Source organism: Grammomys surdaster, unplaced genomic scaffold (genome assembly GCF_004785775.1).
Source record: "Grammomys surdaster isolate TR1022 unplaced genomic scaffold, NIH_TR_1.0 125614, whole genome shotgun sequence".
Classification (NCBI taxonomy): Eukaryota; Metazoa; Chordata; class Mammalia; order Rodentia; family Muridae; genus Grammomys; species Grammomys surdaster.
The window spans coordinates 986,325-1,010,012 of NW_021620456.1; the positions used below are offsets into that span (position 1 = coordinate 986,325).

A 23,688-nucleotide genomic window follows, 5' to 3' on the forward strand; every position below is an offset into this window, starting at 1 on the left:
GAGGAGAGGAGAGGAGAGGAGAGGAGAGGAGAGGAGAGGAGAGGAGAGGAGAGGAGAGGAGAGGAGAGGAGAGGAGAGGAGAGGAAGAGGGGAGAAGGGAGTAGAGGGGAGAGAAGAGACACAGAAATACATGTGTCACTGTACCCTGGTCCTAGCATACAGTAAAATGCTCCAAAGTGCCTCTTGCAATTTTGACAGTAGTTGCTCAGTGAAGGCTGAAAAAATACAAACCTTCTGGCTCAACTCAGGTGCATTAGGAATGGGGAAATCCAATCAGACCAAAATTCCACTACAAAATATGACTATAGGACACCAGAGTGCATTACCCCAATAGTGATATTTCTTTGCTAAATATTTACCTGCAGTGAAAGATTAGTTACTGTGGAGATTACAAGCAAACAGAAACACTTTTAGGAGACATTCGTGTTGATAGAGTGACTCAACGATCAAGTTCACTTCCTCTAAATCCCTGCAGATGTGCGCCCCTTGAAACCACAGAAAGAAATCTACACAGGGAACCTCACTTTGCTTACCATGGCCTTCCTGGGCATCTCGCCATAAATGGCCTTCATTGTTTAGGTTTGTGGTGGTGTTTGAACCTGAACTCAGAGCATCTCTGAGCATCTCTCATGTATACATGAGAAACTATTTCCCCCATTAAGCGATCCTTTGTTACAGGGGTCTGTCTCTGCCACAAACCAAAGTAACAAAGAAAAAAATTTTCTTTCCATATGCTTGCCAACACTTCCAATTATTAGTGAGAATGCAGGATAGGGAAGAGTTTATCATGATTTCTATCTAATACCCTAAATGTCTCTGGAGAGCCAGAGATAACCACATGATAAGACAGCATTAGTTATATCTTGAAATGTGTCTTAATATCAGAATATTTCTCTTCGTTACTCTAGTGCTAGTAAAACCAAGAGAATTGTCAGAGTTTGAACTGGCACCTGATGAAGGGAAACAGTAAGCTTTTTTATGACAGAATGAGAATATATTTGCAATTTCCTAATGTTTTCTTGGTTTGGAGGAAGACATAAAAGACAAGTGAAAAACCCACCTGTCCTTTTGATTTCCTTGCATATGGAAAACAAAATTATAAAATGATCTGACTGGTTAACTATCAGGAAGATGGAAGTGAATTTAAAATCCATTTTTTCAATACTGGAGTGTTGTAAAGTTCTGATTTCATGGCTAATTCCATTCCATTCACACGCACACATACACAGATGCCTATATGCACGTGTGCATACACACACACACACTGTAGCTGAAGAAATATTAAATATCTCATCCTAGAGCCAATATGTTAATGGGACCCTTTGAATTAATCTCTGGCCACCCTAGTACAGCCAATATACCGTGTGCTAAAGTAGTTTAACAGCCACAAGCAGTGTATAGTGTGCTTCAAGTAGCTTCCATTATGCCTTGATTCTCTGGCAGATATAAAATCTTGATGGATAAATCATTTCTGCATTGTCCTAAAAAAAAAAAAAACTCCCCAGTGCTAACATGTACACACCACTCGCCCCAACAAATTGCTAAAACTGCACAGAGAATGTTAAGCAATGGTACTTGAAGCAACCGTTAACTAGATAAAGTGGAAATTCAGAAAGAGGAAGAGAGTGTGGTGGTTTAGGATAGGTGATGGGATTCTCAAAAGGCACAGAGAGGAAGGAACAGCAGCTGAATAACATTTTTTTTAAGGTAAGTTACCCCTTAGAGCAATTACCAGAATGTGAGAGTTCCCCTCGTACTTCTCAACCTTACACTCTGAAAAAGAATCTCTTCTAATGCAAGACTAAGAGAGCCAATTACTTCAGCACCAAGCCACATTCTAAATCCCTGGACTTGGCAGTTAAAGGCTTTTTTCCCCCTCCCTTAGAAAATGTTCTTCTGGAAATCTTCACTAACAACTCTGACTTTCTACATTTAGACTCTGAAAAGATGAATGAGAACTAAAGCAATTATGTACCAAAGTAGAGAGGGTACTGAGAAGAGCCTACAGTCTTAGCTCAACCACCACGGAGCTCTGGGGTCTAGTTCATACTTAGAGTAAAAAGCAGCAAGCATAACAATTAACAAATACAGGGCATTTGGTATGCGGAGGGTTTTCCAGAAGCTGGTTCATTCCTGAACAATAACCTTTAAGAGAGGAACCTCCATCACACCATGTGACAGAACAGCAGGTAAGTAGCATGCTAATCAGCTTTGTCAGGCTGGAACTGAATATCTGGGTCCCTGTGAAGGAGTGACTCCCGGCCCTAGAAGTGGTGGTCACTTGGATCTGTTACTCTGGGCCAGTGGCAGTACAGTATACCACAGTAGGAGTGCATGGTGAAGGACGACTGTGCATCTACAGTAGTGGAGAAGAAAAAGGACAGGCAAGAAGGTTCTTGTGTCCCCATACCCCTTTCAAGGACATTCTCTTAATCCTCTAACTTCTCCCAGTTAGACCTCACATCCTGAAGACTCCAGTACAGCCTAACAGAACCATGGGCTGCAGACCAAACTTAAATACATGAATCTTGGGAAGATAGTCTTGACCACAGTTGTAGACAGCAGCTAACATTTGTCCACCATCTGAAATGGTGAGTCAGGATTCCAGCATAAAAACTCCCACCCAGAACCCAGCCCTCAGCAACATATTCTGTATACAAGTGTGATAAACCCCTAAGGAGCACTAGAAAGCTGCTTACAGCAACAAGGGGCTATGATTTATGAGACAGGATAACACAGGTTTTCCAGGCCCAGACAGTAGTTTCCTCTCTAAGCCTAAGATAATACTACAGATACTCCTTGGCTTATGGTGGGTATGGATTCCAGAAAAGCCATCACAAGTGGATTCTGGAGAAGTCCATTATCAGGCAGACTGGCCCACAAGCATCTGGGGATCTTCCTGTTTCTGCTTCCCACTTCAACTTAGGCACATTAAAGACAGCATTATTGATCCTGCCTTATATGAGCTATGGGATTTTAAACTTGGTTCCTCACGCCTGTGTAACAATAGCTTTACACATTCAGTGATCTCCCCAGACCTGAGGCTCTTCTTTGTTAAAATATTACACACACACACACACACACACACACTGCTGAATGACAGAGTAGGCTGTCTTGATATTCATATGAATTCTTTCATTTTCTGGTTTATCTTGAACTATTGATTAAATTATCCTGGACATTGGGACATAGGAAAGATGTCATTGGATTATACCCTACATAGAAAGTGCATTGACTATTCATCCTAGCTTAGCGACACAATCCCCTCATGGTTTCATGGCTGATTGGAACCAGGTTTACTCCTGTGGCCTAGCATAAGAGAGAGAATCATGCCAACCTATCACTACTCCAGGAAACGATCTCCATTGAGAATTTTAAGTTTTGTTTCCATGGAATACATACTGGTTTTGTACCCTCATCAAATTAAAAATCATTAAGCCGCATCATGTTAAGTCAGATACCATCTATACTTACCTTACAGGCTGTTCTGGTGGTTACAGAGATTGTGGTCAATAGTCCACTGTGAGAAGGCTTGCTCTATGCCTAGCACTATTTAAGCATTTTCTCACATTGAATCGTGAGATATTTACATGGACCTTCCCAATATTAATACTGTTTCTTTGATTCCTGTTTTAAAGATGAGGAAACATGGGCAGATTCAATTATTAACGGTGTAAATTGCAATCTGTCTCTGCCTGTCTTGTCTCTCTGTCTCTGATTTTTCTCTGTCTATGTCTCTTTCTCTGTATGTGTGTATGGTGCAATATAGTGTAATATATGTGTACTTGTGTCATGTACATGCAGAGGCCAAAGGAGGGCACAGAGCATCCTGTTCTTCACTCTCCACTTTATTCCCTCGATACAGGTTCCCTCAACAAACCTAAAGCCCTTCTCTTCTTCTGGCTGATAGCTAGCAAGCTCTAGTGATACTCCTATTCACCACCCACTTCCCTGACATGCTGGCAAGCAGTGCTGGCATTAGAGGGTCATGTGGCCTTGGCCAGCTTTTTACATAGTTCCTGGGATCCAAACTCAGGACCTCATGCTTGCACATGAGGCTGTTATCCTTTGAGCCACTTTCCAGGTCCCTGAATTACAGTTAGTAAACTGTGGATCCTGGATTCTCTTTCTCAAGGAATGATTCAAACACACTGGATGAACTCACAGTGATAGTCAAATTGGTATCTTTTCTATGTCCCAATGTCTGTGATAATTTAATCAATAGTTCAAGATAAACCAGAAAATGAAAGAATTCATATGAATATCAAGACAGCCTACTCTGTCATTCAGCAGTGTGTATGTGTGTGTCTGTGTGTCTGTGTGTAATATTTTAACAAAGAAGAGCCTCGGGTCTGGGGAGATCACTGAATGAGTAAAGCTATTGTTACACAGGCGTGAGGAACTGAGGTTAAATCCCATAGCTCATATAAGGCAGGAGCAATAATGCTGACTTTAATGTGCCTAAGTTGAAGTGGGAAGCAGAGACAGGAAGATCCCCAGATGCTTGTGGGCCAGCCAGCCTAGTTGGTGCATTCAGCAACACACAAGAAAGCCTTTCTTAAACAATGTGGTAGGCAAAGGCTTATCCCTAAGAATCCCCTCTGATGCCACACATGGACACAAAGGACAGGCACAAAAGCACACATGAACAGACAGTTCACATATCTATGCTGTGTGACACGGTGTATCTTTTGGTTACTTGAGTAGCCATTCCCTTTGGGTTGATACTGTGCTGTTCTAAGCTGTACAAACCTCGTTTCCTGCTTTCACTAGAGAAGAAATCTGTTCTCTTATTCATTTAAGAAATTATTTTTTAAGATACATTTTACTTAACCCAATAGATCAAAAATATTTCAACATGTAATAAAATTTATGGAACATTAAAAATTTTATGTTAAGCATTCAAGATTCAGAGTGTTCATTATATTTATAGCCAATCTGAGCTCATAGTGCCTATGAGTGCTGAGGGTCCACATGTCAGTAGTAGCTAGTGTTAGTCCTTGTTCATAAAGGTATTAGGGCTGGACCACACAGTCCTACAGGGAGTGGCTTAGAAGAGCTATGGTTATTGGTATTTCTAAGCCTCTTTTCTAAGGCTGGACAGATCTCCTACCACAGAGTCCGTCTATACTTGGAATGAACAGGATCCCATAGTGGAGTCTTCCGCTTAAGCTTGCTGTTGCCTTGTGGTTCTGCTGACCTTTGTATTCCCTGGGCTACTCTCTTTAGCCTTCCTCCTGAGGTTGAAGGGAGAGTGAGAGGGCTGTTCCCAGCTCTTCAGGAGCCAAGTGCAGGATCTCACAGGTATTTAGAGTCTTTTCAAGGTTTGCGTAGGATTCCTTAACTCCCACTTAATTCACAGTGACAATAATTCCTGATTCTTTCTGGAATTGTACCATCAGCCCCTCCCCTCCCCCTTCTAAGTCAGTCTCTGGCTTTTGAAGCTGCTCTTCTAATTATAGTCATTCATAACCTAACAACAGGGACACATTTCGATAACAGTTCTTAGGCAACTTCATCACCACCAAACAATATGGTTTATACTTCTGTAAACTAAGATGGCTACAGCATTTCCTGGCAATATAAACATACAGGGTCCTGTTCAGATAGGCTATCTCTCAATCAAAAAGTCAGACTCCAGTACATGAACATTAATTTTATTCATCATTTTTCCTACTCTTTTAATTAATTTAACATCTACTTACATGTATCAAGTTTCTTGCTCAGTAGTATCCACAGGAAGAATCCACTTGTTTAGCTACTAGATTCCTGGGAGCACAATCTTGTCTCCAGTTGGTGGGCATATTTTGTGGGGACAGATTAAGACGTTTTACCCATTTTTCAGTTTTTTTTCAACTTGATATTGGGATTGGTTTGTGTCTTCCCAATACAAGGGGTTTTGTTCCTTTGTTTCTTTTTAGGTACACAGTTTGAAAATATTTCTTACTCTGTAGTTTTTGTCTTTTCTTCTTCTGAAGAGAGCTTCCATTGAGTACATATCTATTTCTTCATGAATACTCACGCTATAGCATCATAGTAAGTCTCAAACTGTGGTAGTCTGGTTGCTTCAAATCCATTGGACTTCTTTAACACCATTTTAACTACTCCAATTAGTTTATTGGCAAAGAATGTTTTAGCATAATCTTGCCTTTATATAAACTAAGATTTTAAAAGGAAAGACATGAAACTTACATGTAATTTTGGACATAGCTGCAATCCTTACTCTGGTGAGACCTTAAAACCATGAACATGATGTGTTTCTGCATGTATATACATTTTCTTTTACATCTTTTATCTGCATTGTACAGTTGTGGTATGCAAGTTCATTAGACTCATCTGAACATTTCATGTATGGTAGTGATGTAAATTACACTATATTTTTAATTTCAGTGTCCACCATCATTGCTCCTACACAGAATCACAGTGTTGTTGGTGGTTTATTTCTTTAATCTTTTATTCACAACTCTGTTGAGCATACTCACTAACCTTAGGAGTTGGTTTTGTATGTCCTTTTTTCTTTGCAGATCACTTAAGTTTTTTCTGTGTAGAAAATCATGTCATTGGCAAATATCAATGTTTGCCTCTGCCTTTCTATTCATCTGCCTGTCTTCCTCTTTTGCTTCCTAAATGCTCTGATTAGAGCTCCCTCTGTGATGTGAGTAGCAGAGAACACAGAGCTGCGCTGTTTCACTTCACTTATTTTTACTCTAAACATCTTTATCATTCTTTAGTCCTCAAAAAAAGTTAAATTCTTCACTTTCCAAAATACCCAGGATTAGAAAAATGGGCTTAACTCTTCTACGCACTTCCCTTTAACAGAAATTAGCTTTATAAAAAATTAAAGATTAAAAAATTTAAAAGAGTCAAGATCAATCCAAGAAATCTGTTCATGCTTCAGTCCCCTCTCCACCAGGAGCTGGCATTGTTACATACTCTCATTCAGTGAAATCTGACGTTATTTAATAATCCTTCTTCCTTCCAGGGCAATTCCAAACTCTATCTTCCAGCACCATAATGACAAAGGGATCAAATCTGAGAAATGTTTCAAGAATTTTTTTTATCACTTGTCAGGACAATGTAAGTTTTCAATCATATACAAGTGCCTATTAGCTCTAATGGCAGGAGCTGGAACACTTGTAGTAGCTGTATTAGTCACTATGGCCATGTTGGAAGTGCGTGTGATACCTCTTAATATTTTGGGAGAAATATGCTGCTTTTTCACCATTAAGTATGATATTAGTTCATCATAAGTATGATGGGGTTTGCTTGCTTATTTATTTATTTATGCACATATCTATGGGTGCATGATACCGGCTAGGTAGAACTCAGATCTTCAGAGTTGGCAACATATTGCCTACCCAGTCATTCACAGATAAGTGGTGGGTTTTTATAGGTAATGTTTATCAACTTGAGGAAGTTCCCTTAAATTGCATCACTTCTGAAAGTTCTTTTCAAAAACCAGTGTTGATGCTTCTTTCTTATTGATTATATTTTTTTCTTATTTTGAATCTGTTAATGTGATAAATTATATTGTTTAACTTTTTGTTGTGGTAAATTTCCAATCCAAATAATTCTGTGCAATGAAAACACAACTCAATTAATATGAATATAAGCTATGTGCCTAGATTAGGTAGATCTACCATTACACTACTATATTCCCCAGCTATGAAATCCATTATAACTTGTGGTCTCTCCAGGCCACGTGCTTCTTCTCCATTTTCCTTCCACCCCCTCCTCCTCAGACTTCCTCTCTCCCTTCTCTCATTCTCCCTTAAACTTTTCAGTTCCACTTTCCCTTCCACTGCCCAATCACCAGCTCTAGCCTTTAGTTGACCAGCTAACATGGGGAGAAGATTCACATGAAGTCACATGATTCACTCCTCCGAGGCAGCTCTTCTTGGGGAAGCAGAATTAGCATCAAAATACAAACAGCACCAGGACAACCCACAACAGCTTCTTAATAATTAAACAAAATTATATTGATTCACTTTCTAGTGAACCAGGCTTGCATCTCTGAAATAGATTCAGTTTTATCATGACGTATAATCCTTTTTTTTTTTTCAAATTTTGTTTGCTATAATTTCATTAAGAATTTTCGTTTACATGTTTGCCAGAGTTGTGGAAATATAGCATTTGTTTAGTTTTTGCACTGCTTTTGATGTTTGAGGAATCTTGATAATATGTTTATAAAATTAACTAGAAAGAAATAGTATAAAATTGAGTTCCTCAGTGAATGTACTTAGGCCTAAGCATTTGTGTATTATACATTCTTTAAAAAGATGAATTCAATTTCCTTAGTTGTTATAAGCTATTTATATTATCTATTTTCTATGGATCAACTTCAGGAATTTACTATTTCTTAAATAGTGTTGTATTTCATCTAAGTTGTCAAATGCTGGGTAAATACGGTGCTCTGTCATTGTTATCCTGATGTCTGTTGTGTCTGTAGTGATAGCCCTTGCTTCATGCCTCATATTTAGCCTTCTCTGTTTGCAGGTTTTCAGCTTTACTGATTTTCAGAGAGAATCAGCTATTCCTGCTTTATTTCCATTAAAGGTTTTTTTTTTTTATAACACACACCTTTTATTATTGTGCTTTAAGTTTCCCTGGAGTTGTTTCGAGTGAAGTGTTCTTACAGTCTGATAACAGTTCAGCTAAGTTCCATACTTACCTTATTAGTTTATTTATAAACATGTAGCTACGTAATTGCTATATTTTAAGATGTCTTATGTTTTATTTGTCCTCTTTGCTTTTTGTATTTGTTTTTTAATTTCCCATACCTTTTGTGAGCTATCTGAAAATTTCAGTAATTTATTTGGTATATCTAAAGTGTTTTTAGAGCACCCCTCTGAACAGCTTTAGCATATGTGTTAAATATCATATTATATATTAATAAAATGAACAGATTCTTGGTATCTTCATTATGTCAGTATGAATAAGAATTAAAATCTCTCTTTGCATCCTTACCTCTATTTATAAAATAATGATCCTAACTTCTCTACGTATCTGCTTAAAGGTCTTATCAGAGTGTCCAACTTTGAACACCATTTACAATTGTCAAGATCATTTCGTCTTTTCCTTCTGGTGTTCCAGGATTCCATTTTAACTGTTTTCATTCTTTAGAAAGATCTGCTGGCAGCAGATTCTCTTGATTTTCCTTCCTCTAAGAAAAGAAACCTTTCACTCCTCCATTCATTGCTGAAGGACATTTTTACTGGTTATAGGATTCTAGGTTGACTGTTGACTGATATTTTCATTCACTCCTTGAAAGCTTTAAATTCCTGAGTGTCAGTAGAAAGTCAAGAAGTGAAGTATATAATAGACTGCACCTTCTTGAATTGAAATGTCACCAGAATAATCTGGTTCTAGCAGGAGAAACAGACATGTGAAAAAATTACAGCAACATATGATAGTGAGAGAAATATTCTTATTTTCACTAATGACCAGAGAATTGAATGAGATGATACATTTGGAGGAAAGTCAGATCTAACAGGCAGGTGTCTGAGGGTCAAGAGGTCTTCAGAAGGAAGTGGAGATGATATGGGAAAGATGGTAAGGCAGGGTGCTGAACTTCGTCTACTCTTTATTCTGTGTATATCAGGGAGCTGCTACATTTAAAGCACTGATTGCTACACTCATACACCCTTAAAGTAGCATTCTCTTTAGTCTGATATAAATGAAAATCTAGTTTTTAAAGTGTTAGATTGTGTTAATGGTCAAAAAGAGAAAAAGAAAACTCTATGAGTTCTGTCTTCTGTACTCCAATTTGCATGCGGTCCACTCTGTCTGCTGGATGACTTCATTGTCTCTGAGGCTAATGAAAGGAATATTATACTGGTATCATGGCAAAGTGGCAGGCAGCAAGAGAAGGGAATGTCTTGAGCTTTCCCATAGCTCTGTCATAAGACTAAAATTTCTTAACATGCATTTCATATTATTTATTAAGGGAAAATTTACCAGTGCCATTGTCTGTGAAGGAATGATGTTTATACAGTTTGTCAAGTCTGCACTCCACCCTCCAGAAACCTTCAGATTGGATACCTCAGTATCCAGAGACCTTCAGATTGTTGCTGGCTATATGGTGCCCTACTGACAGTTTGCCAGGCACCTAGGGCCTATTCAAGGAAGGAAACAGAACTCATTTCTATAGGTGTTGAATAGTTATAAGACTATAACCAACACACTTTTAATGATCAAATCATCATTTTAGAGAACAGAAAAAAAAATCTGAAGATTATAATTAAAGGTAACAACAGTGGTTAACTACTTCCTGGTTTATTTTTAGTCCAACTGTTTGAAAGAAGTGTTTGTCACCTTCATGCTGCCTCTCAGGAGGCATGTATGTTTGGCCTTGGAGACATGGAAGAGAGCTGGGGACTGGGAAGATGGCATGGTCATTAAAGTGCATGCTGCACAAATATGTGACTTGAGCTCAGATCCCCAGAACTATATAAAAAGTTGTCATTGTGGTCTATATCTGTAATCGTAAAGATGGGAAGCAAAGACAAGAAGATCCTGAGAGCCTGCTAACAGCCAGTCTTGATCTCCAAATTTAAAGGATGACCCTGTCTCTAAAAATAAGATGGAGGACAGTAAAGGAAGATGTCTGACATTAACCTCTGGCCTCCAAATGTGTGTGTGCATCACACACACATACACACACACACACACACACACACACACACACACAAAATAAAATAAAATAAAGTGACAAGATTTTCCCTGATTTAATCTACACCTTGGAGTCAGGTCCTTCAATTTAATTTACTTATTGGTGTATTCATTTATGTTTATTTTCAATTTACTTTTATTATTTTTAAATTATGTATATGTCTACATAAGCATAGACATCTTAAGAGGCCAGAAGCATTGGATCCTCCTGGAGCTGGAGTTACAAGTAGTTGTGAGATGCCACACTTGCATGCAGAAATGGAAGTCAGGCCCTCTGTAAAACCACCAAGAACTCTTAACCAATAAGCCAGTTCTTGAGCCCCAGGTTCTTCAGTTCTTAAATGTCAAACTGTTTAACAAAATAAGAAATCTGAACATAGCCAATCAAAACTGAAGATGTCAGTGGTTACATTATATTAGCAGACAGGAAAAGGAGCCAAAACAAGTTCCCTGGTTACGGCTTGTAGCAAAGCAGACTGGAAAGAAACATGATTGTGCTTCATTTCCATTAACATATTCTCTTTTAATTCGCATGTCTTTTCTTTCATGGTATACTGTTGTTTTCTGTTTCTTTGGCTATTGTGTGTATTGTTTTATCGAGTGCTGTCAGTGTGAGCAGAGCTGTCTGTGTGTACAGAGTTGTCAGTGTTTACAGAGCTGTCGGTGCTCTCAGTGTTGTCAGTGTGTGTAATACTGTCAAGTGTGTACAGTGCTGTCTGTGTGTACAATGCTGTCAGTGTGTACAGAACTGTCAGTGTGACAGGGCCATCAGTAGGTCCAGAGCTGTCAGTGTATATGGAGCTGTCAGTGTGTATAAAACTGCCAGTGTGTACAATGTTATCAGGGTATACAGTACTGTTGGTACAGTGCTTTCAGGGTGTATGGTACTGTTGGTGCCTACAGTGCTGTCTGTGTGTGTAGTGCCATCAGAGTATGGTGTTTACGTCTTTGGCAATGAATCAGTTCTTCAGAGGTGAGAATGTATTCCCACAAAGTTTTTTTCCACCAATTGTTCTTTCCAGAAATCCTCCCTAGTCATGTCAAATATGAAGTAAGATATTTTTTGTACTTGTTAATATTTTGATTAAATTTCAGAGGCAAGTATGTCAGAGAGAACAACAATCAACTTGGACATGTACTGTTCTCAAACAAGTTAAGAGTAGATGTATACATTTTAATTTTTGATAAATAAACACATCCTTTCTTTTTTTTTTCTCCTTTGTCATTTTAATTGAAGCACTGCTAATCACTCTTTTTAAACCTTTAAAAGCACCAAATTTTAATACCTAAGTCAATTTGGGGGTGAGAGGGGAGAAACACTATCAGGATCTTCTCTCCAGAACAAAACAATGATGTTCATTCCTCCACATGTCCAAATTAAAGGTCTACTGAAACCAAAACAAAAACCCAAACCCCACACAGAGGAAAAAAAGATACTAAAATCACATTCTAGGGGGTCAGTGCATTCCGCAGTCTTTGCTGGTCTAATTGTCCTTCGGCTGACTTTTAAAAATTAACACCCTAACTCATCAAAATATACATTTTTCCCATTGGCTTTTTTTAAATTAAAAATAATAATTAAAAATGAAAACCACTTGAAGGAATTCATGAACAGTTGCCTGACTCATTTGATGGCATATACGGCATATGGAGGTCAGGAAGGTGGCTTGCAGCACACATCACAGGGGATGCTCTTCTTTAAGGCTTAGCTTTCTTCCAAACAGTGTAAAATACCCACAATTCCAAGTATGAAGGGACACAGACAATCTCTTTTGAGAATTCCACAGGACAATACAGGCGCCCCAGCTGTTCTTCATAGAGTGATAGGGCTTCAGTCAAGTTGACACAGTTCCCCTGTGTGAAGTATTTTCCATCCTGTTTCAGAACCTTCATTGACAGGTCAAGAATCAGTCTGAGAAACTCCCATGTGGAATCTTCTTCTGGAGATGTAGAGATAGGGACAGCTGTCAAATCATTAATCACATAATCAAACTCTCTCCCTTCTTTGGCGTACCTCTTCAGTACTGGAATACAGTCTTCTATAAGAACCTGATAGCAATCTCCTTTAAGATTGTCTAAGACATCTCCACATGTTCTCCGCATGTATTTCTTACATCCATCAATTACCATTTGGTCAATCTCTACCATAGTGACCATCTTTGGTTTCAGTTTGACAATTTCACATAATATGCCTCCATCTCCACCTCCCAGAATCAGTACATCTTTGCCAGTGTAGTCTTCTTTACCATTGCCCATGATGGCCCGGGTATATGCCAAGTCACTCTCTGCCAAATTAACATCCCCGCTGAGGATGAGAATATTTCCAAACTGCTTTGAGTGTAGAATTTTAATGTTCTGATAGGGTGAATCTTCATCATACACCACTTCATCTATGTCATACTCAACCAGGCGTCCATCAGCTGTAGGCCAGTATCTGTCAATGGCCCCTCCTCGAACTATAGGTGGTAATCGCTTCACCCGCCCAGTACTGTCTTGACTCAATTCTTTCATTTTTTCTTCTATTTTGTTCAAAAGGCTATCAGTTTCTTGTTTGCCTTGCACATCACTGTCGTAACTCTGAAGGTCCAGCAACACCAATCCATGTGGATAAATTCTCAAATTGGCAAAGCTGCCATTCTTGTTTGTGTAAGTTGCTAAATATCCATGGTCCTGCCAGGTATGCACGGACTCTGTCATCCCCTGCTCCTGAAAAATGGACTGAAGGCCTTTCAGAATGGCCTCACCATCAGCTTTGGCGCCGAGCGTGAAGTCGAGCGTGCTGTGTCTTGCTGCTGCCATAGTGTGGCCAGGCCCTGTGCCATGCCTGGGGAGGCGACCGCGGGAGACTGAGGGACCGCGCGGCGTGTCAGGCTGCGGGCCGGCGGGCACATCCTTTCATTTTAAACATAGATTTTTTTCTACCCGAATGAATTTCTTGTGACACTCTTTTCTCTGTACTGCCTTGCTTTCTCGTCTGTTTATGCAACATGTTCTATATACCCAAATTTTATCATAAAAGGAGTCTGGTATTCATGGAAAAAAGCAGAAAATCTATTAGAAATTATGTGAATTTTGTCGATGACATGAGATGACTTTACAGAGAATACTATATTCTATATAAACAATATACAATGTATTGTGATATCATGTAAATATGAAATCTCCCCTATGGGCCTATACTTAGAACTTGTGTCTCGGCTACTGGTACTGGGTCTTAGCTGGCTGAAGCGAATCATTAAAGACAAGGCTTTGAAGGTTCTAGAAATATTCCTTGTTTGGATCCCTCTGTCTCAGCTTCTTGATCTGCTGTGATATGAGATGCCTCACCATACAGACCAACCATCATGGACTTTGTTCCACTTCCCTAACATTATGAACCAAAACCTCTTTGAAACCATAACTCAACATCAACCTTTCTTCTCTTAAGTTCTGTGTACTAGGAGTTTTATTCAAAGCAACAACAACAAAAAATAAGTAAAATGTGGTTCTCAACATGGCTAGAATTGAACTGCACCAACTAATGGCATCTCACAGAACTGAAATAATAAAAGTGACAGGGTAGGAGACGTGCCCCAGTTAAGAACATGTACTATCGATCCCCACATCCCCACATTCAGTTCTTAGCACCTACTTTGGGTAGCTCAGAACTGCCTGTGATTCAATCTCAAGTGATCTGACACTCTCTTCTGGCCTCTGTGAGAACACACACATATGCCACATACAGATGCACAAATAAGCACATCCATTAAATCTAGGAGCTGGAGAGATGGATCAGTACTTAAAAGCACCCACTGTTCTAACAAGATCATAGGTTCATTTCTCAGCACCACATGGTTGGTCACAACTGTGCCAAACCCAATTTCAGAGGATCCACTACTCTCTTTTGACCCTTCACAAACCAGGAATGCACATGGTGCACATACACACACACAAACACACACACACACACACACACACACACATACACACACACACAGAGCCAAACACCCCGACACAAAGAATACCATAAATTAAACTATTTTAAACAACAAATCTTTACAAGACTTTTTTTTACCTTTTCATATTCTATTAGTCTTTATTTTACTTTCTTCTGTTTGGTTCAATGTTTTATCTAAAGAAGCCAACACTCAATTCTTCATTCCATTTTATGACACGGAAGCTGAAACTGTTATAGATCCAGCATATTTTGAACAATTAACTGTGCCATTGCAAGTTATCTTTCAGAAGAAATAAACTGTAAAGTGTGGCAGTAAAGGAACAGCTGTCAGTCTACAGAATGCATCCCTATTGAGAAACTACTGCACGCACTGTATATTTACATAATTTATTAGAACAATTAGAACACATCCTTGTTGTCTTTTAATTAGATTATTCCTTGTTCTGGTAATTATACTAGACAAGGGAGAAAAATAGTTTCAGGATTCTGAAATCATCTGTAGACTGAGGGAAGTAAGTGATCGATAATGCTAATCTACTGGAACACTTAGATTCTTGAGAAAGATCTTTTTTATCTGGAGTGTTCCTCTGCATAATCAGCATTATTTCTCAATGTCAGGCTCATCTAGGCTAAAGTTTGAAAGTAAATACACTGGACAAATAACAGATATTTATTACACTGAGAGAAGCCAGGTAAAGCTCCGTCACCTCCTGCTTCCAGTGGCTCAAACATTGCTTCACGTCCTTGAAAAATGCCAATAAGTAACCACAAACAAAGGACTTAGAATCCCAAGCACATTCAACAGTCTGAACACTTAACAGGGAGGATAGAGGACATCTCAGCTTCAGACCTACATAAGAATTATAAACCATCCTGGCTTGAAAAATATATTCAAATTGCTGTAATGTAGTCATAAATGATAAAACCACTAAATAATGTAAGAAGGATAACTATCATCCTCATACATGCAGAGCTAATTTGTAGAAAGTAACCAGCAAGCTGATAGAAAAGAGGAGAGTTCAGTTTCTATTTTGAATTGGCTAGTAGAGCACAGTGTGATGCCAGAACTGCACTCCTGTGCCCTGTGAAATGGTCATCAGCCATGGAGAATGTCATGGAGAATAATTCCCAGAACTTGCAGGACTCAGAATCTGAGTCAGGAATGGGTATCATCTATCCTCTAGCAAAACCAGGCAGTTTATTGAACAGTGCTGGAAGACATAGAATTGACCCCAGTGAATCTGGAGTTCTCTGTGATACTAGGCAACATAGATGCCCATCCCCCCAGCCCAGATTACAGGAATCTCAGTCGGCCACAGTCAATGCACAGTCCTAATGAGACCATGTCTAGACAGTATTGATCTCTTACCAGGAAAAAAAAAAGTCAGACTGTGACTTCTTTTCTAGCTTAGTCCAGATGGCATCCAAAAGTGATATTTTATTCACACATTGCCTCCCTAAACACAGCCATTTTGTTGGTGACACAGTGAAGACATGATGGTTTCTTTTCAAGGTATATAGGACATGTGAATGCTTAACTCTGATAGTCAACTAGCACATAAGGAAGTTACTTAATTATCCTAGAGAAATGTGATGAGTCTTTGGTATATATTTATTTTTTCTTTGTTAGGCAAGAGAAACAGATTTTGAACAAACCAGAGAGGGAAATAATCTTAAGGAGCAACAACTCAAGTTAGTATGTGTAAAATATCCCAAGGAGACAGCATTAGCTTCTTCCATCCAAAAGGCTTTCTGTGAAAGCCCTGGGAGCACTCCTACAAACTGTTGTGTATCCCAGTTTGGAAGAAATGTTTCTCCACAGAAGCATCTCTTTAAATTTTCAGATACACCAACCAAAACCTGAGGGTCCCCACTTCTCTTACCTTCAAACTAGTCCAACCTATCAGATAGAATACTAGCCTGGAGGCACCAAAGTCTTGCATTTGGTTGCACTGCAGGAAGGTATTCCAAACTAGGCTGCGCATTCTGAGTGCCTGCAGAAAGTCAGGAAGGAAATGCATCCTGTAGTTGCTGCAGGAGTGGAGTACAGACTACAGACAGGTGAGATAGAATTGGATATCATAAGCTATCTTAGTTAGGGTTTGCATTGCTGTGAAGAGACACCATGACCAATGCAACCCTCAAAAGGACAGCATTTAATTGGGGCTGGTTTACAGATTCAGAAGTTCAGTCCATTACCATCAAGGCAGAAGCATGGCAGTGCCCAGGCAGGCGTGGCACAGAAGGAGCTGAGAGTTCAACATCTTTCAACAAGGTCACACCTCCTAATAGTGCCACCCCTGGACCAAGCATATTCAAACTGCCACATAAGCATAAGTGTAAAGCAGAATTACATCTTTCTCTGACATATAGTCAAGACCATGACCTTCAGATGGTTCCTAAACATGTGATGTTCTCAAGGTTGGTTTTGTCCATGTGGGAGAAAAGACCATGTAGTCATGTTGCAATGGCACCAATGTATAAACCAATCATGAAGAAAATATCATCCCAAACGTCAAAGAAAAATAATCCAGGAAGACTGTCACCAGTATCAGTAGTTTCAGACACACACCACCGATTGCAGAGTGATCAGTTATGTGCATGTTAACTAAATGTTTTATTAGTCTTGGAACTAGTTCACTATCTCAAGAGACCATGAGAAAGTTCCACTCACTTATAAGACCTTTACTGAACCATTTGAGCTTTTCTGCCCAAACTGAAGTTGAGAGTATTAGCAGCAGAGGTGATCCCATAACTTCAACTGTATTTATTGATATCACAGGCTACTTCCCACCCCCTCAAATGCACTGTATGCAATTTATTGTGATCACAGTGAAGTCCTGCAGTATTCTTTAATGGACTGAATGGAATCCCATCATGCATTTTCTCTTCTCAGTATGCGAAGGACTCGTGCATAGAGAGAGGTGAGAGAAAGTGGTATAAGGTTCAGGCTATGCTTCTTAGACAAGGCTAGTAACAACAGAAAAAGCTAGGTAAAGCATGTGTTTGTGGTACATTTCCATGTATAAGAGTAATGTACTGGCCACCTTGATCCTAACCCACAGGGGACGGCACACACAGGGGACGTTACACCTACTTATCAGTGGAGAAAGAATAAATGAAAGTAGAGCTTGGAAATGTATTGAAGAGACGCAAAATCCATTTTAAATTAGGCATGAATTAGTTGGGACTTGGGATAATCTTGTAGAAACTTTACTTTCTTTAGTACAATGTAGATTCTTGCAAATGTATTGATAACAAAATGAAGGCTTGCCTAGTGTCTTATTGCCAGAACCTTATCCAAACATTCTGATTTGGCCAAACACTAAATCAGTTAAACTTAATAGGAGAAACATTTCATTATTGATAGACAATTGATTTAAAATATGCATGAATTTAGCACACAGAGAAGGAGTAAGTTCTAGAAATAAGATAAATCAGACATCTCAACAGAAAGGGATGGAGATATTTTTGCATCATCATAGGTTTCAGATAAAATTATTGACCTGGGGCAGAAAGAACCCTCTGTATAAACATAGCATTTTGTTGTTGTTGTTGTTGATTTGGTTTGGTTTGGTTTGGTTTGGTTTGGTTTGGTTTGGTTTATTTGGTTGGTTAGTTGGTTGGTTCTTCCTGCCACCAGATTACAGGAGTACAAACATGAAGTCTGCTTCTTAAGAGTACCCTGTCTTATAATGTCATGTGATCATTCCTCCTAAAGACTAGCCAATACTCTTTTCAAGTATAAGATCATTTGTTTCTTGGTGCCATAGTGAAGACACAGAGGTAGCTATCAGCCTCTCTCATCTCTTATAAAATCATAATCCAGCCTTTTCTTTTCAAATATGGTCATTCATGTATATAAAGATTTTCCAAATTGTGTTTAAATCATTCTTAGTCTTCTAAAATCAGAACAAGTACCAGAAAATGTTTTAATTTATGCATGAATTCAGTCTGGTCTTCATTATTACTGTACAGCTTCTGTATTACACAGCATTGCCTATAACATCCTGACATTTCCCGCCAGGGGGTATGTTTGTTCTCTGAGTTATAATCTTGTGATCTGCTGGATTTTTTTCTGATATTATAATTTGTTCTAAATTAATGAATTTCATCTTTTTTTGTTTCCACTGTTCCTATTTATTAAATTCATTGTGAATGCGGTATTTATTTTCAAAGAAGTCATAATTCTTTATTTCCAACTTAGTATTAACAATGAGTTTAATAAGCATACTTTTAAACATCACAAAGACAAATTTTGTTAAAATATTAGTGTTCAATATGTTCCATTTCCTGGCAAAAATAAATTAATGTTACATAACCTTTCCTGCTTTATCCCAGTTTCTAAGAGAAATATCATTGTTTTTAAACTATGATAATGGAAACAGAAATACAACAGGGACACTGAAGGGGGGATAGGGGCATATAAAGCCAAAGGCAGAACAAACAACACTATATTTGAGAGTAAAGGAGAGAGAGGGAGAGAGGGAAGGAGGGAGGAAGAGAGGGAAAGAAAGAGAGGGACGTAAAGTGAAAGTAAGAGGGAGAAAGAGAGCAAGAGAGTGGGAAAGTGAAAGAGTGAGCGTGAGGGGGAGGAAAAGTAAGAATGAAAGAGACAGAGACACAGAGACAGAGAAACAGAGAGACAAAGAGACAGAGACACAGAAAGAACATGAGTAATGCGAATAGTTACCTGGCTCCTGAATTGGGGAGGGAGTGTGTAGGAGGAGCTAAGGCGGAAGGAGTAGGGAGAGGAAGAGGAGGAGTAAAGGGAGAAAGGGGAAGAGCTAGAGAGGCAGAGATGTAGGAGGATGAAGAGCCACCAGGTATGGAGAAGAGTCGAAGGTAACAACTTATATTTAGGTTAGCTATTTGAGAAACAATTCTAATTGTATGGGCATACTGTTATTGAGCATTACCAAACATATAAAGCCTTTGATTAATCTTTAAGCATTAGAGTCTCATTTTCCTACCAGGCCAGCGTGGATGGTGGGGGATGGTCTGGGCAACACCCAGCCTTTCGAAGACAGCGTGGAAGACTGGCAGAGCCATCTCCCACGCTGGCATCTCATGGGTGGCAGGGCTGGTGTCTCTGACCGCCTGAGCGGGCAGCCTGAACTGAGCAGTGGTGGTACAGCCGTGGCTACTCCTGGTCGCAGGCCTAGGCTTGTTGGGAACATGGCGGCTGATTAAGAACAAGCAAGATTGGGAGCTGCCATTTTAAAATTATTACCACAACAAGAGTGTCACAGAGAAGAATGTTAAGCAAAGCTATAGAAATTTGCAGGTTTTTGAAGTCATGAGTAAACAGAAAATTAAACTTCATATACAAACTACATATACTGCATAACTTTTAAGGCTGAATGAACCATGTAGGCCCCATGGGATTCCGAGATGGGATGCAGATTCTTTCCAAAGCTGCTATTTATTTGTTGATATCTACCCCTCAGTTTCCCTGCCATGTCTCAAAGTGCAAAATACAAATCTGACTGTCCCATACATTTTCAAGAATCCTCAACCAGCTTGAAATGAAATTCCACCAACGAATTCACAGGCTGATATCTCGGTCAACTTCACAGATGACTGGAATATTTTTAAAACATTATTTGGAAACATGGAAATGGAAGTGTCTGTCAGTGTCAAATATAAAGAAGAATGACTGCTACAGAGCCAGACAGCTGTAAACCACTTGCCATGTATCTGCAGTGGAGAGGGAAGAGGAAAATAGAGGGAAAACTGTAGAGTATTTTCTGACTAGGATTGTTCATAGATTCATAAACACTTTGAGCTTTGTTGCTTCACTATCCTGGTCACCCAGAAATAGGGATTTTTGGGGTGATCTGGATATAGAGATTCTACATGTCTTTTCTGAGTTACCTTATTTAAAAATGAACATGGCATAAGATAACATACACAGGAAATAAATAAAAGAACAGGAAACTGATGTTAAAATATTATCATCATTCCACCCAATTTTGGATATTTATAAACTAAACATCACTATTAAAGATGTGCCATATAGGAAGAAAACTGTGAAAGAATAAAACAAACTGGGAATTTAGAAACATGTTTGTGTGTGTACATATGTGTATATATTTGTCATACTATATAAAATATGATATATAAAATATATATATCATAAAAACACAAAGGCAATCCAGTGAGCCAAGCAACCAAGGCACAGCCATATTTTAAAGAAGAGGATTTAAATCTAAATACAGAGCCTAGGGCGAGAGCAGCACAGAACAAAATACCACTGAAGAGCTCTAAACACCTGTAGAATGCATGTTATATCGCTTTGTGTATTCAAGCTGACGGTAAATATTTGAGAACAAACAACTCAGCTGGGCTAAAAGATGAAAACAAAGAAAAGCACCTATGTAAACATATACTTATCCAAACCACCTTGACTTTAAGGAAATACCAAATTTCCAGCACTGAATCTTTCCAGGTAAAAGAAGGTAAGGCAAGAAAGGCTACTATTTTTTTTTTAAATATGCTACTATTTGCTTTAAGTTCCCTCTCTCTCTCTCTCTCTCTCTCTCTCTCTCTCTCTCTCTCTCTCTTTCTTTGTGTGTGTGTGTGTCCATTCTCATGCATGTGTATGAACATGTGTGGGAATGAGATGGGCTTTACTGTGATATTTGCCTATTTGTATAGAACATGGTTTGATTATATTGAGCCCTTATCTTCTCTTATCTCGTCTTTCCTTCCTACATTATGCTGCTGTTTCAATATTAACATTTCATAATTTTCATGTATTTATTAATGAATATATTAATTGCTATGATTATAAATAAGACATGATATGCAAGCATTATTCACAGAACCTGACCCAGAGCATATCTCAGTAATGTTATGAGATTTTAACCTAAGCAGATCCACATTCACAAGCTTTGGAGAAAAAGCTGCCCGTTTTCCCGAGCTTGCTTTGTCAGATACAGTCCCTTAGAACAGCTCTCAGATGATACTTTAGGCATGGAGGATGTGCAGGCTAGTATTACATCATCATGATATAAGTTGGAGTCATTCTGGAAGAGGGAACCTCAATTAAGGGAAGGCCTCAACATGATTGGCCTGTGGGCAAGCATATAGGGCATTTTATTGCTTGACAATTGATGGACAAGGGCCCAGATCATTGTAGGTAGTCACACCCCTGGGCTTGTGGTCTTGGATGCTACACGGAAGCTGACTGAGCAGGCTCTGTGGAACAAGGTGATAAGTAGCAGCACTCCATAACCATTTCTTCAGTTTCTGCCTTGTGTTCTTGCTTTACTTCTGTTCATGATGAAGCGTGATCAGGACATGTAAGATGATTTTGGTGATGATGTTCTATCACAGCAATAGAAGCCCTAAGACAGAGGAGGTTACACTTTGGCTTCAGGTGAACCAGCTGTACTCAACTGGGATGCATTTCAGAACACTAGCTCCATGATGCCAGAGGCATAGCACAGGTATCCCAAATCACAGAGCATCAGGATAGGATGATAAGTTTCTCCACCAAAACGTGAACTGGGAAGATAACCCAGTTAGTAAAGTGCTTGCCTGACAAACATGAATACCCATGTTAAATTCCTAGAATACACATAAAAAATCTACGTGTGGTACGATGCTTCTAATCCCAGAACTGGGGCATGGGAGATGGGCAGAGATAGGATGATTCTTGGGAATACGGACCAACCATCCTAGCCTTCTTGGAGAATTCCAGGCCAGTGGGAGATCTTGTCAGAAGAAAAAAGAGGATGAGGAGGAGGAGGAGGAGGAGGAGGAAGAGGAGGAGGAAGAGGAGATGGTGGTGGTGGAGGAGGAGGAGGAAGAGGAGGAGGTGTTGGAGAAGGATAAGGAAAGAAAGAAATGAACGAATGAAGGAAAAGAAAAGAAAAAATGAAAAGAAAGATGAATGATATTGGAGGAACAGCATCAGAAACTGTCCTCTGGTCTGCACATGCAGGTGCACACATGTGTACCTGCACCACCACCTACAGCACACCAAAAGTAAAACATAAAATCCCTGTCAAGGTCACTAAAATCAATGAGCAATGAAACTCAATCTTACCTCAAGAATACATATGGCCAAGGAATCTCTCATTGCCACTATAGCAGATGCCACAAAAATCTAGAAGCAAGTGCTTTCTCCTTTATCTTTGTTCTTCCCTGAATTTTCTTTCTTTATTTCTTTCCTTGTAACTGTTGACTGTGGTCAACAAGGAAAGTTTTGTGAAGATCAAAAAGGGAAGTCAAATGGATTTGCCTTTGAGCCTACATTTCTGGGCCAACCTCACTGTCAGATCTTTATAAAGACTCTCTCCAGGGTCCTCCATGATCGAGCAATTTTACCTTCAACAGATGAAGAAAGAACATTTTTCTCCTGGACATATGTGTAATTCAGCTCAGATGCTTTCTCTTTCCCTCCCTTCTTTGTGCTAACTGCTTGCCACTGCCCACTCTGGCCACCAGTCTATAAATTCACAATGAGTCTCTGGATGTGGCCTGTGGTAGCTCTGCTGCCATCTGATGATGATGTTCCTGTCTCAGGTGCTTGGGCATCAACTGCTTTCCATCCCTGAATGTCCTTGCAAGAGCTCTAGCTTCCTGTCTTCAGGTTGCATCAGCTCTCCTTTCTTCTGTTTGTTCTTATTGCCTTTCCAGCATTACAGTGTAACGCCTCTGTCCTTACAGATCCAAATTTAGGGATATAGTCTACCATAAAACTGCCTTTTCTAAGATAATTTTAGCACATTATCTGAAAGAAAATTTTCACCCTTTTGGAAAGCCATAGCCTCAGGTCTCAGCTATAACTTTTATCATGTCTCATAATAATGACTACAGTTATAGTACTTTTCTTCAGCCCAAGTGTAACACTTCAAAGATTCGCTCTCTTGAACTCTCAAGATTCTAGTTCAACCACTTTAGGAGACTAGAGGTGCAGGCTTTTGAGTCGTTAAGACAAGGGTTCAAATCTGGCCTCTGGCAGCAAATTAACTGGGTACAGCCCTATGTGAGCCATTAAGCTTTCTGAATTTCAATTTCATCATCTGACAAAAATACAAAAATCTACCTAATGGGAACTCTGTGAAGAT

General features: G+C 39.2%; 2 protein-coding genes across 2 annotated transcripts in view; both read right to left on the bottom strand.

Annotated features, from left to right (window-relative positions):
- Fhit (fragile histidine triad) overlaps window positions 1-23,688 on the bottom strand; it is a 1,358,514-nt gene that overhangs the window by 974,168 nt on the left and 360,658 nt on the right. The gene's annotated exons all lie outside the window — the stretch shown is intronic.
- On the bottom strand, window positions 11,876-13,495 carry LOC114638636 (spermine synthase). The gene has a single exon (XM_028787199.1). It carries the CDS (start codon window positions 13,468-13,470, stop codon window positions 12,370-12,372), a length of 1,101 nt encoding a protein of 366 aa, XP_028643032.1. The 5' UTR covers window positions 13,471-13,495; the 3' UTR covers window positions 11,876-12,369.

Coding starts and splice junctions, on each gene's coding strand:
- LOC114638636 (XM_028787199.1), bottom strand. CDS start 13,470: ATGGCAGCAGCAAGACACAGCACGCTCGACTTCACGCTCGGCGCCAAA.